This window comes from Vipera berus (assembly GCF_964194415.1).
Source record: "Vipera berus genome assembly, chromosome: 1".
In the NCBI taxonomy this organism is placed as follows: Eukaryota; Metazoa; Chordata; class Lepidosauria; order Squamata; family Viperidae; genus Vipera; species Vipera berus.
Genome location: NC_138202.1, coordinates 319453140 through 319466525, shown reverse-complemented (window position 1 = coordinate 319466525; position 13386 = coordinate 319453140). Strand labels below are relative to the sequence as shown.

The window sequence follows — 13386 nt, the reverse complement described above, 5'->3', positions numbered from 1 at the left end:
ATGTCTTTATATCAAGTGCATTTATTGATAACAAATATCTATAGAAACTAATAATAGGTATTTTAGTTTTAAAAGATATAAGCAGTTCTAGTAATTTGGATGTCTTAGGAGTTGAAAATGTTGCTGGTACAATGTTGTTAACAAATACTGCAGCTGTAAATATTGCTACTGAGTTACATCTGATATATGATTTTTGTCATCTATTTTAACACGTGGGTGTATGTTAAAAATTCATCCTCATCAATTGGTCCAAAGTCAGTATTCTCCCTTTCATCCAATTTTTCTGCATCACCATCTTCCCAATTTTTAATATCAAATTTCCCCTAATGGTCATGAGAAGATAAAATCTTTTTTTAGACATTCCATTCTATACCTTCCTGACATAATTGTTTCTAGAGATCCTAGAATTCTATTATATTTGAATCCTAAAACTGTCCATCTAACCAAAGGTGTTATATATGTATATTCCAAAATATTTGTATCTGTTATATGCATTAATATGATTAATTCACCTCCTTTGGATGATGCTTGATCTATCAAATACTTAGAGCTCCTGGAGTGTCATGTCAGTAATATGACCTGAAAAAGTACAATTGGAGCCAGTGTTAGAAGCATATGCAATGCAGAGCACACTTTCATAAAATTTTGTAGAAAGTAGCTATAAAAAGTTTCTGGCAGTAATTCTACAGAAGTGTATCATCTGTACATGTGAAAGCACGGATGATCACTTGAAGAATCACAGTTACATTAAGCAAATTTGTTATTGCCTAATTCATGCTTAATGAACTATACTGAAAGTAGTCCTTATTTCCTGTGTAACATTTGCTTCCTCTTCATTTCATGTGATATTCATCAATTTTCAGATACTTTTTTTAAAAAAAATAAAAGTATTTCCATTTCAAAATAATGTGACATATGTCTCTTCTTATCCCTGGACATCTGTTTTTTTCCCCTATAGCTTTCCTTTTATTTTATTAAATAACCTCTCCTGCTTCTGCTCTTGTATGTTGCTAGAAACCATATAATGTTTATCTTTACTGTGTATATTCTCTGGTTTTCTTTCTGTTCCAGTTACGTTTTTCTTGTTTACAGGATGAGCCATGGGCCTTGCTAGGGTATTTACTGAATAATAACCTTTTGCATTGTTACCTCTTAGGAGTGTTCAGCAGACATCACACTAGTAGGAGGTGAAGGACAGGTTTTGTTTTTAGTAGCAGCAGCAGCATCAGATTAATGGGAGGCAGTTGCCTCTCCTTCCTTCCTATATGTATTAGATCTGGATACTGAAGATGGAATACTGAAAAATAATGAGGGGGAATTCTACAGACTGTTCTTCAGGCATCCCAGAAGATACCCTTGGGCTTTAAAGCGGGGTATTAATATCATGTGGTAAGGGATTTGCCATTATGGTGAATACAGATTTTTCCTGTAGGATCTTTCTTCAAACATAACTTCATTAATTCTGGTTATTTGACCAAATTGGGAAGGGCAATTCTGTGATTCTTGATCTCTGCGTATTTTTGAAAGCCCTGCATAAGTAACATTCCCATCCAGGGAAAATATTTCTCCCTCAGAGAGAGAGAGAAAGATACAAGACTTAAGAAGGGGTGAAAGGAGATAAGATCCACTTTCCGTTTTGACCCTACTTGCTGCTGGGTCCAAACAGATGCCCCACCAGTGGTATGAAGCTGTCAGGAAAGGGTCCCCAGCTCTTGGTCTCCATTCATTTGTGGTTTTAATTCTCCTGGCTAATTTCTTGCTTATGTAGTTTCAACATTCTGGATAATCAAATATTTTTGTATGTCTTTTTCCAGGTATTCCCACTGAAACCTTTTGAAATGAATGGTCTCCCCAGGGTGGTGCCTTTAAATTTGCCTTACCAAGATTTCAAAAGGGATGTATCAGAAAATAGGGAAAGATCTAAAATTCTCCAACGAATAAAAAAAGTGGATTTCTCAAATGTTGTCTTAACTGCCCCTTTTAAACCACCTAATGCTCATCTTCAAGTGGCAAATGGCAGATACAAAGAAAAGAAAGAGGAAAAAGAAGAGGAAGAGGAGGAGGAGGAAGAGGAGGAGGAAGAAGAAGAACTTGATCATTTAGGGGAAGAACTTGATATGCAAAGTGATTCAAGCAGTGAAGTAAGTCAAAGAAGTACTGAGCGTAGTCAGGAAGGTGCTCCATCCACACTTTTAGCAGATGACCAGAAGGAATCCAAGGGTCGAGCATCAGCTGCAGAAGGAGACTTGGAACTTGAGGAAGGCTCAAAAACATTAGTTCTCTTTTCACCAGGTGACCTGAAAAAGTCTCCTGTGAATACAGACTTGGCTCCTGACATTGATCTTGGAACTCTTGCCGCACTGACTCCTCAAAGTGAGAAACCTCAGCCTATGGGAAGCCAGCTTGATGTATCTGAGCCAGGAACATTGTCTTCCATCCTCAAGTCTGAACCAAAGCCTCCTATGTCTGTGGCCACAACCTCCTCCCCTTTTACTAAAGTTGAACGTACATTTGTCCATATTGCTGAAAAGACACATCTAAACATCATGTCTTCCAGTGGCCAGCTTACCAGGCATGAGGAATATTCTCATCCAGGGCAGTTTGAAGAGGTAATTGTTGAGGAAGAATTAGAGGAAAATCAGGTACTGATAGAAAATGGGAGTGTGAATTCAGCCTTGGAAGGGGGAGAGATGGAAAGTTGTGCTTTCTCAGTGAATCATATTGAAACCACCTCTGAAGCTGCAGGGGAACTGGTGTTCCTGAATGGTGTTAAAATGGGAGGAGGAGAAGAAGAAGAGCTAGAACTTAAGAGCAAACTTATTCCTGAATCAGATGTGGAAGAAGATAGTAAGCTGATTTCAGAAGAACCTGGCCTTGATAATAAAACCCTTGCAAATGAATCCCTTAGACAAGCAGAGTTGCTTCCACATATTCTAGCAGAAACTTCCCCAAAAACACTGAATGTAAGGTATAGAAGCCGGATTCCTGTGTTGCTGTCTGAGGAAGACACTGGATCAGATGTTTCAGCTTCACACTCTGGCAAAGAAAGGCTATACAAGAGACTGAAACAGCAGGATTTGGCCCGCCTGGTGATGGAGAAAAGACAAAGCCATCTGTTAAGGTTAGCTTCCGGAGCATCATCTTCTGCTTCCTCTAGTGATGAGAGGCAGCGGGTTTCAGAAACCTTGTCAGCCACTGGTTCTGAGGAAGATACTCATGATTCAGATGATTTCACCCCAAGGAAGATTGGAAATCAGGAGAGAATTTCCCTGCTAAAGATGGAGGAGAGAAGCTTAAATATAAGGAGCAGAATCCCTCGCCCCATTGTACCTGTAAAGCCACCTGTGTTAGAACTAAAACATGGAAGCACTTCAGCTCTTCCACCAGCAGGACCAAGTAGAAGTACCGGTGATGCATCTGGGTCCATCAGGTATGCAATACTTCTTTCTGACTCATCAAGCGATTGAATTTAGAGCAGACATGTCGAACACAAGGCCCGGGGGCCAGATCCGGCCCGCGAAGTGGTTTCATGCGGCCCGCGAAGCCATCCTGGAAACAGTGAGGGAACGGCCCCCACTGCCTTGGCCCTGGCCCAGAGAGCCTCCTCCTGCCAGAGACCCTCAGATCTGTCCCACTCCTGCCCAGGCCCCCATAGGCACCCTTGATGCGAACGATGTAGAGCTGGCCATGCCCACCCAGTAAACCATACACACTTTAGCCACACCCACCCAGTAGGCCACACCCACCCAGGCCACACCCACCCACCCCCCTGAGGGCAACTGCAATGCTGATGCAGCCCTCAATGAAATTGAGTTTGACACCCCTGATTTAGAGGGTTACTTTTCTGAGGGTGAAGGTTCGTTCTCCGAGCTTGTGGGTTGGTTTCCAAACATTTCATTACCAGGCTAGGTAACATCTTCAGGGACGTTTAGGGGATGTCAGTGTCAGTGCTAACAGCACTGGTAATGGAACGTTCGGAAACCAACCCACCTCAAAGAACAAACCTTCACCCTCATCTTACACCTGAGCTACAGCTGTTCGCCACTATTGCAATGACTTCTGTTCTTGCTGTGTCCTCAGCTCCTTCTTTATATTTACTCAGCCTATACACTAGACTGAAATTGACCCCTTTTTTCCAGATTAATCTTGCTATGATGTTAGACAATAATTTTAAAATAGGCTACCTACCAAGCCTTCCTAACCATTCCATGGCTTCACCTTCAAAATTAGGTATTTTTGCATTTAAGACAGATTCCATTGGGGTCATGGAAACTTTTTAAAACCAGATTTTAAAACCAGGACAATAAAATCCTTTAGGAGTGTTTAGAAATAAAAGATATAAAAAGGACGTTTTAGACAGGAATCACAACGAAAGTGGTAAGCCTATTTTATGCCCTCCTAGTTTAGAATTCCCTACTGGAGATTTTTTCAAGCTTAATACTGTATAGTAAAAAGGTAAAGGTAAAGGTTCCCCCGCACATACGTGCTAGTCGTTTCCGACTAGGGGCCGGTGCTCATCTCCGTTTCATAGCCGAAGAGCCAGCGCTTGTCCGAGGACGTCTCCGTGGTCATGTGGCCGGCATGACTAGCACGGAACGCTGTTACCTTCCCACCGTAGTGGTCCCTATTTTTCTACTTGCATTTTTACGTGCTTTCGAACTGCTAGGTTGGCAGAAGCTGGGACAAGTAACAGGCGCTCACTCTGCTACGCGGCACTTGGGATTCGACCCGTCAAACTGCCGACCTTCCGATCGACAAGTTCAGCGTCCTAACCCACTGAGCCACCGCGTCCCTTACTGTATAGTAGAGCTTCCTATATATATAAGGTTGTGGGTAACAATTCTGACATATGTATCAACTGTCTATGACTTTTATTATTGTAGTTATAGTACATAGTTGCATCTACATTCTCTAATGCTTACTTTCCTTATAGGTAGCCCTCAACTTACAACTGGTCATTTAACTACCAGTTGAAGTTACTACAGTCTCAAATGGGATGTTTTACATTCTGTAAAATATCATGGTGCAGCCACTCCCAATCACGTGACCACAATTCAGGCACTTGGCAACCTGTTCACAATTATGATCAGTTTCCAAGCACCCTGCAATCATGTGAGCACCATTTGCAATGTTTTCTGTTGGCTTCCCCAGAAAGACAATGGGGAAACTTGCAAGGAAGCTTGCACGTTCTTGCTGCCTGCTGAGAGGACTCCCTCTCATCTCCGAGGACTGGCTGAAAGAGTTGCCTGTCAAGTGGAGCTCAGCCCCTCTGCTGGATTGTAGAAACAGGGCTCAGATCCCAAAGATCCGAGCCTTGTTTCTGTAGCCTGGCGGAAGAGTTCTTTTCCATGAAGAGCACTGGAAAGCTACTGAATGGCAAAATATTTCTAGCCTTCAGAACGATGACATTCTCTAGCTTTCTAGCCTCTTTCAAGCAAATGCCACCATTCTGAAAGCTAGAAAGACTTATAGTCTTCAGAATGAAGACTATACCACCATTCTGAAGGCTAACAAGATTTCTAACAGAATATTTTGTTCACTGGTTTTTTAACCTTCCTAGGCTAGTAAAGCTAATGAACCCGATTGCTCTGGTGATAGTTTGGAAGGCCCCTTCTCCAAATCATGTGCTCTTATCCCCAGTGCTCTGTTTAATGACCTGAGCAATTGCTTAACAACCTCAGCTGGGAGAGCTGTGATTGCAATTGTTGAGCTAAGTCAGGAGTGTCAAACTGCCAGCCCGTGGGCTGGATGCGTCACGAGGAAACCGCACTCGCCCCATTGCCGGAAATGGAGAAAAAGCTCCGATACGTCGCACAACATCACGTGACAGCACAGGTTTGACATATCTGAGCTAAGTAGTCATGTGCACATTTCACTTAACGGCTGCTTTGTTCTACTTCCAAGATTCTGGTCCCAATTGTACTTGTAAATTGAGGACTGTCTGTATGAAGTATGAGTAAGAGAAAGAATTCCCAGACCAGAGAAAGATCCAATGTCTGTCTATTATTATTATAACTGATTGAGTCTACCTTAGTTATTATGCCCTTCCAACAAGGAAAGAAAAATCTATTTCTTGTTCATTTAATGTGTATCCTGTCTTTCTTCCAAATAATATATACTTTACAAGGCAGTCAGTCAGAAAATATAAGAAACCAATATATTAATGGAAATTTTCTACCTTTAAATGCTCAGTATGTAGTGTTTGCTTCTTTAACACAAGTGGCTTATATGCTTGGTTTATGTGACTTTCAGCAAAAACATAACCAGCATCTCACCTCTACCATGCAAATAACATCTTGGCTGAAGCAAACACTGCATAAACATGTCCAAGTATGGGTATCCACAGAGAAGGCAAGAATGACAAAATATATATAACCATGTCATGGTGTAAATGTGAGTCACACACTAACAATAGACATTAGAATCCAAAAGCCTAGTATTTTTTGTATTTTCATGATGACATCTCTGCATGCATATTGCTATGTTGATATCACTTTGAATACTGCCATGTCAGTATTTTGTTCTCTTTTGTTGAAGGAGAAAGTACCATACATCTGTGCATCAGGGCTTGGGTACATTGTTCAACTCCCACAAGATACATGATGAAAGAGATGGCCTTGCTATTGTAACATATAAAGTTGGTACTGCAAAAAAAAATGTGCTAGGACTTAGTTATAAAATCTTGTAACTGAGTACGTTGATAGCCTAACTTGTCCTCTTGTTTATTGTGGTTTGTGGTAGCACTTAGCCACCATATGTTTACTTTTAACCTGTTACAGACTATTAGTTTCTGTCGTGTGGTGTTGTAAAGTTTTAGAGTAAGATACCTGTGGTGACCTGGTTACAAAGCATTGCTCTTCCCCCTTGTTTTCTTCTTGCAGGATTCAGGGGCAAAGGCCATGTGGGAATATATCTGGTGATCCCCGGATGAAAGCAGCCCCGGCTCCTGCTACCCCTTCCTTGAAGAGCAGCCCAAGGAAAGCCTCCCATCTTCCAGCTAGAAGCCCTGTTCTCCCTCTACGAAACCTCAGTGCTTCCCCCAAAAGCCAATCCCTCTCCAGAAAGGAAAGCCTATCACCATCTCGACCGCATAGGCCCGGGACCACATTTCCTCCATGGGTTCAGTCTTCTCCCAAAGCTCCATCCAGGGCTCAGGCTATAGGTCTATTGGGAGATGTTCCCGTGTCACCAGGTATGCTCAGAAAAGGACCAAAAGGGAAAACCCATACTCCAGGAACCAAAGGCAAACAGGTATTCCAAGAAGGCAAATCTACTGCTAGATAATGATCTGCTGCTGCCAGTCCATTAGACCTGCCGACCTACCATCTTGCCAAGGCTGGAAAAACCTCTGCGTATAATATACACTTAAGATGCCGCAGCACAGCCTTATGTGTCGGAAATATATGCATATAGCAGCTAGTTGTACTTCAGTGCTTTACTTGCCCACTTGCCCATGCTGTCTCAATCCCAGCTCTCGTATCTGGCTGAGAGCTTCCTGGCCAGCTCATGCTTGCTTTTGCCAGTCACCAAGCAACAACTCAGGCAGCCTGCCTAGTGCCTGATATTCTTTCCTTCATCCTCATTTCTTCAGTTTCTCGGTTAGCAATACCACAGAATCTTGAGAAAATTGCTAGGAGAGATGGCTTTTTATAGCATACATCAGCCCCAGTCAGTGGAGAAATTAAAGGGCTGCACAGAACCTGAAAGAGAAATCTTGGTGTGGGCTTCTCGATGGTCTAGAATGTATCGATGTCCCTGTTTGGCACCCACTCTCTTTCTGAGCCTGCTTTGATGTAGCTCTGGTGATGCTGGTGTATTAACAGAAAGAAAGTTACAATCGGACCCCTCAACTGCTATCCTGCCTATAGTTATATGAAGAGTCAATAACAGCCAAGAGGAGAGGAGCTGCATCTTTTGCAGCTTCTTTTGGATGCATAGCATCCTTTAGCAGCAGTCCTGAGAAAGCTGCTGAAGAGAAGTGTTAAATTTCTTGGGAGAACCTGTTCCAGGGTACTCTGAAGTAGAGAGGCATCAGTTTTTTTCCCTTGGCAGTGTGCCTGTAAGCTAATATCCACCAGAAGTAGTGTTTTGTGTAAAGACAGCAGTGAAAGCTTCTCAGGGAGCTCTGCGTGGTCTCTTTATTGGTAAAAATCAGAAGAAAGTGCAAAGAAAAGAGCCATAGCCTAAATAATGACCTAGGAACCAATAGGGCTCCCCTGTATGTTGTTTTTTTCAAAATCTAAATATAAGGCATTTTAAAACATGGACTGCCTCTCCTTCTGGGATATGCTGGACATGCAGTTTTTAATTTTTATGTTTTGTTTTAACAGGCTTTCCATTTCTAAATGCCTTGTAATGATAGTACCTGCTTAGTTTAGAAATCCAGCTGCCAGACTATCATCGGTGTTTGGAACCTCTCAAATTATTTGGTTTTCAACCTGGCGCTTGATAAATCTTGATAAAGCTTTTGAAGCTGGCTAATTTTTTTGGGGGGGGTCATGATACCCCTCCTTCTGTACTCTGGCCTGAAAAGTTGTATGAACTTGCCATTATGATCAGGAAACACATTATAACTAAGTACTTATATCTAAGAATCTAGCTTTAGATATGGAGACTTGCAAAAAAAAAGGAAATGTATGAATGCTTGCCTCTTGTAATTGTACTGAATAATATTCTCCCCACCATCTATGTGAATCTATAAATTGCAATGGTAGAAAGTAAGAAATGAAGGATTTGAGCAGATCAGGCTAATTTATTGTTAGTTCTAGATATCCTTTTGTTGTTTTCTTTTCACTCCACTACTGTCAAGCAGAGCTATATGAAATATGAATGAAGCCTTTCCTTCCTTTTCTTTAGACCAATTTTGGTTGCCGTGTAAACTTAATAAAATGACATCTGCAACTTCTTAATAAGAGCTGAACAGATTGTGGCTATTCAATATTACCATTTTTCCTGGTGAGAATTCAGGACTCGTTTGGTTGTTAAAGGAAAATATTTGTGATAACTATTTTATTAATAGATATTCAAGGCCCAAGATTACCCATGAATGTTCTTGCATCAAAGAGATGTTGGCTATTTTTTATATTGTATTAGAAGATGACTTTAAAAAAGATAATATACTGTTAATCTCATGTTCATCTTTTCAACAGAAAACAATTATGAAAATGTGTAGAATACACTATTCAATCAATAGCACAATTGGCATGACGTACATCTGAGGAAACATGGGGCTTGTGATTCAATGAGAGGGTTATCAAGATTTAGAGCAGAATTCCAGGACAGGGCTAAAAGCAATATAAGACACAAGTCTTTGTTTTGTTAAGATCATGTTGATGAAACAACAAAGAAACAACAATAGAAACAACCCAGATTATTTTTTTGGATACATTAGTTGGAACTACAGTGTGATTTTAGGTGAGACACAATTGCAATGAGATTTTGATAAGAAACGCTCTGATTTTACAATATTTCTTCCCTTTTTAATATAGATCTATGTTTTTCCTTTTGCCTCCTAACCTCCAGACTTTTTTGTTCTGCAACTCTAGCAATCCATAGTATACAGGAACCTCCCAGTCATACTTGAAGCTATTTCGTAGCTTCCAAGGCCATAAAGTTGATAGAGTTTTTCATGCCTCTTTGAAGAATTTCTGTTTTTAATTTCTTTCTTTGTTTAAATGTTTACACAAATAATTTTGTCCTCCCCATTCCCTTCATCAGCTTTCCCACCTGCCGCCATTATAAACCTCTTTTCTCAGTCTTCCACTAGAAATTCTCCAATTCCCAGTGGAAAGGGGGCCAACTTCTGTGGCAGAGCACATGTCTTGCATATAGATAGGCTCAATCTACTTGAATGACGTTTTTCTACTTGAATGTATTCAAGAGATAGAAAAGAGTAAAGACCCCTGACTGGAACCCTGCATGTCCCCTGTGAACCTGGATGAATAATAATGCTAGATGGACAAATGATCTTATTTGCAGAATGCCTAGATAAATCTGAAAAAGCAGGAAGGTAGAGAACGTCCAGTGAGCCATAAGAATACCTAACCTGGTTCTTTTCTATGGTAATAAACAAGACTGCCTTAGAATCTGGCCAAACTCTGCCAGTTGAGAACCACTGACTCGAGCTGAATTAGTGGATTTCATCTAGGATTTGAGGGGACAATTATAAATAATATTTCTGTAGTCACAAATAGCCCCCTTTGAGATGTAGGAGCATATAAATGATAAGGCTTATGTTGATAGAATTTATTATTCTGACAGCTATTTGAGATTAATATCTGATCTCATCAATGTGCTTTTGATATACTGTATTCCTCATATAAATGTTGGGAATTATATGTGAAGAGAAGACGGGGCCCTTTTATTGAGCTTGGCCATATGGTTCTCCAAAGACATTATTAGGCATAGAACATCTTGGCCTATTCAATTCTAGACCTCACATGTGAAATAGGGATGTGCCAATACCATTGGAAGATAGCTGTCAATCATCTTGATCATCCTTATGCTTGGTAGTAAAAAAGTAAAAAGTGGGAAGCCTACTGGTACTATCTACAACATTGTTTGATTATTTCAAGAGACTCACTACTTTAGACCTTTGTTTTTAATATGCAGAGGATGATTAGGCAAGAATATCATGACCCAGTCAATCCTTCCTCTTGTTATGTTTATTTTTGTTTTAAAAATGCTTACATGTTGGCTTCACTCACATATTGTGCTAAGTCATAATATGGTTTACTTGTTTGTGTTACTGAGGTCAGTAAACAATAATTTATGGTTTAGCGCAATATATGAAACCAGCCAATTGATATATGCACTCATTCATTTGTGGTTTATTAAATAAAGCATGGACCCTTTCCCATAAATTCAGAAACTTGGGTAATAATAATAATAATAATAATAATAATAATAATAATAATAATAATAATAATAATAATAATAATAAGAAGAAGAAGTCGGAAGGTACCTTGGAGGTCATCTAGTCCAATCTCCCACTCAGGCAGGAAACCCTATACCATTTCAGACAAATGGCTGTCCAGTCTCTTCTTAAAAACTTCCAGTGTTGGAGCATTCACCGCTTCTGGAGGCAGGTTGTTCCAGTGGTTAATTGTTCTAACTGTCAGGAAGTTTCTCCTTAGTTCTAGGTTGCTTCTCTCCTTGATTAGTTTCCATCCGTTGCTTCTTGTCCTGCTTTCAGGTGCTTTGGAGAATAGCTTGACTCCCTCTTAGAATAGCTTGACTTATTCTTATTATTATTGACTTATTCAAGAAAAATGAATAAGTATAAGTGTTCTCTGCACCAGCTAATTCTTACCCCAAAATCAAGATGCCATGTAAATATTAGGTACAAATTTGAGCACAAGTCTGGACAAAGGAGGCTTCTTCCTTCTCCTTCTGGTCAGTTTTTCCAGAGTGCTACCCCTGTGATTTTTTTGACCATTTGATAAATGGGATGTGAGGTCTAGAAGATTCCTATATATGTTCCTGATTCCAGTAAGAAAAACAGTTCAAAAAGAAACCTTTTTAGCCTAGAAACAGAATTAACAGTCTTCTCCTCCTCCTCCTCCTCTTCTACCTCTTCCTTCTTCTCCTCCTCTATACCCCAAATGTGGAAAAGGGAAAAAAAAGACCTGCACGTTACTTTTTGCTTGAACCAAAGGCAATGAGTTCTTGGGCATAGAACATTTTGATATATTAAATCCTAGACCTTATAATGTAGGAGGCAGGGAGGCATTTGTTCTATTCATACACAAACACAATTCAGTCTTGGCCTCCTCCATGCAATGCGATAATAATATTACTTTCTGGTTTAATCCAGAATTAGTAGTTATTCTGTCAATAGATGCTGGTGGTCAAGCATTGCTCATTGTAAATGAAATGGTTACTGTTTAGGAGACCTAAATTATTTTAATTGGGTGATATGTGGTAAGCAGATCTGTTCTATTGGTATACACATAATTCTGAAATATATCATATATCTGTGTAGATGTCTAGCCATGTTGGAAGAGCAAGAAAGTTTTAATTTGCCCTCCAAATAGTATTAGTATTGGGCACAAACATGTTATGCCTCTTGACACATAAAAAGAAACCAAGTACAGACCCAATAGTATGTACTGTACCCTGTAAATGTAATTATCATGCAGGATGAGGAACTGCAGAATCAGTATTCCTCTAAGAATATTTACCTGAATATGTATCAAACATCAGTGTTGATCAGGAGCAGGAAAAAGGCAGCATAGGGACAAACATTCATTTGCAACAAATAATATTGCTCTTGTAGCAGCAAGGCTGAGCTGTATGCACCTTTAGTCCTTGGTGGTGATTGAGACAGCTGTGAACTGGTGGAATAAGTGCTTTGCGTTAGAGATCCAAATAATATTCCTTCAGGACTGTTATCAAAACTCCAGGCCAAAAATGAGATTTCATGGATTGCTAGTTGCACATGTTACCTATGGTGGCATGCTGTATGGTAAGCAAGCATCACGGTAGACTCAAAAAGCACATGCATTTCTTCTTAGGGTTACAGATTGTTACACCTACTTCACTGTGTCCTTTGAATCCTGAATACTGTTTTTATGTCCTCAAGAATTCATAGTTCCTTATCACATATTTCCTTATTATAGCATTTTGTTTATAATTCTGACTCTGACAATTTTTTTTGCCCAGAACCTGAACGTATGAGACAGCTCCAATTAATCTATTTCCTTCACAGTACATTATGCATTCACCCCATTCATTTTCCAGAGCTAGTACAATGATATTAATTACAGAGGACAAGCTGTGATTATTGCTCCTAAGTACTTGTATTTCAGACCTGTTGATTGATGCTATGCTTTTCTATTACATTTATAATAAATTAAATTGGTATGTTAACTAGGGATGGTGTGATCCCCGTTAATGTTATCTACACAAGTTTATACTGCAGCCTCATTTTTACACTATTTAGTGCATTTGTAGCCTGGCTTTTGAGACCAAACGTTTGCCAGGTAAACTTATATCACAAATGCATGTTTTTTTTAAATGAACAGATAATAAATCAAACATGCATACGGGAATAGTTATAAGATTAATAAAATGATTGGCAGGTTTTTAAAAATCTTTGTGCCCTCCACAGTTCTTCAAACCATCTCCAGCTCACAAACCTATTTCTGTCTTTCTAATTATTCAGTGAGAGCAGCAGGAACAGAAATTCTCTCTCTTGCTATACATGCTCACTTCCTTTCCTGCTGCTGCTAATTAAAAATGGGGAGTCTTCTGCAGAATCAGTTGGGATGATTTTTGGGAGTCAGGAAGGGAAGTAGAATTGGGAGAGGGGAACAGGGGAAATCAGGAAATGTGTGCTGCAAGATGAATAAGTAAAGTAAGGGGACTTTGAAAACAATGTGTTGT

The 13386-nt window shown here is 39.9% G+C and overlaps 1 protein-coding gene across 3 annotated transcripts in view; it reads left to right on the top strand.

The window, feature by feature from the left end:
• Positions 1 to 8147, top strand: part of TTBK1 (tau tubulin kinase 1) — a 105039-nt gene extending 96892 nt beyond the window's left edge. For all 3 annotated transcript variants that reach the window (XM_081328317.1, XM_081328318.1, XM_081328319.1), the window contains 2 exons: positions 1815 to 3430; positions 6882 to 8147. In XM_081328317.1, the coding sequence (XP_081184443.1) occupies positions 1815 to 3430; positions 6882 to 7284 (2019 nt within the window). In that variant the 3' untranslated portion in view covers positions 7285 to 8147. The remainder of the gene's footprint in view (positions 1 to 1814; positions 3431 to 6881) is intronic.
• Positions 8148 to 13386: the final 5239 nt, after the last annotated feature.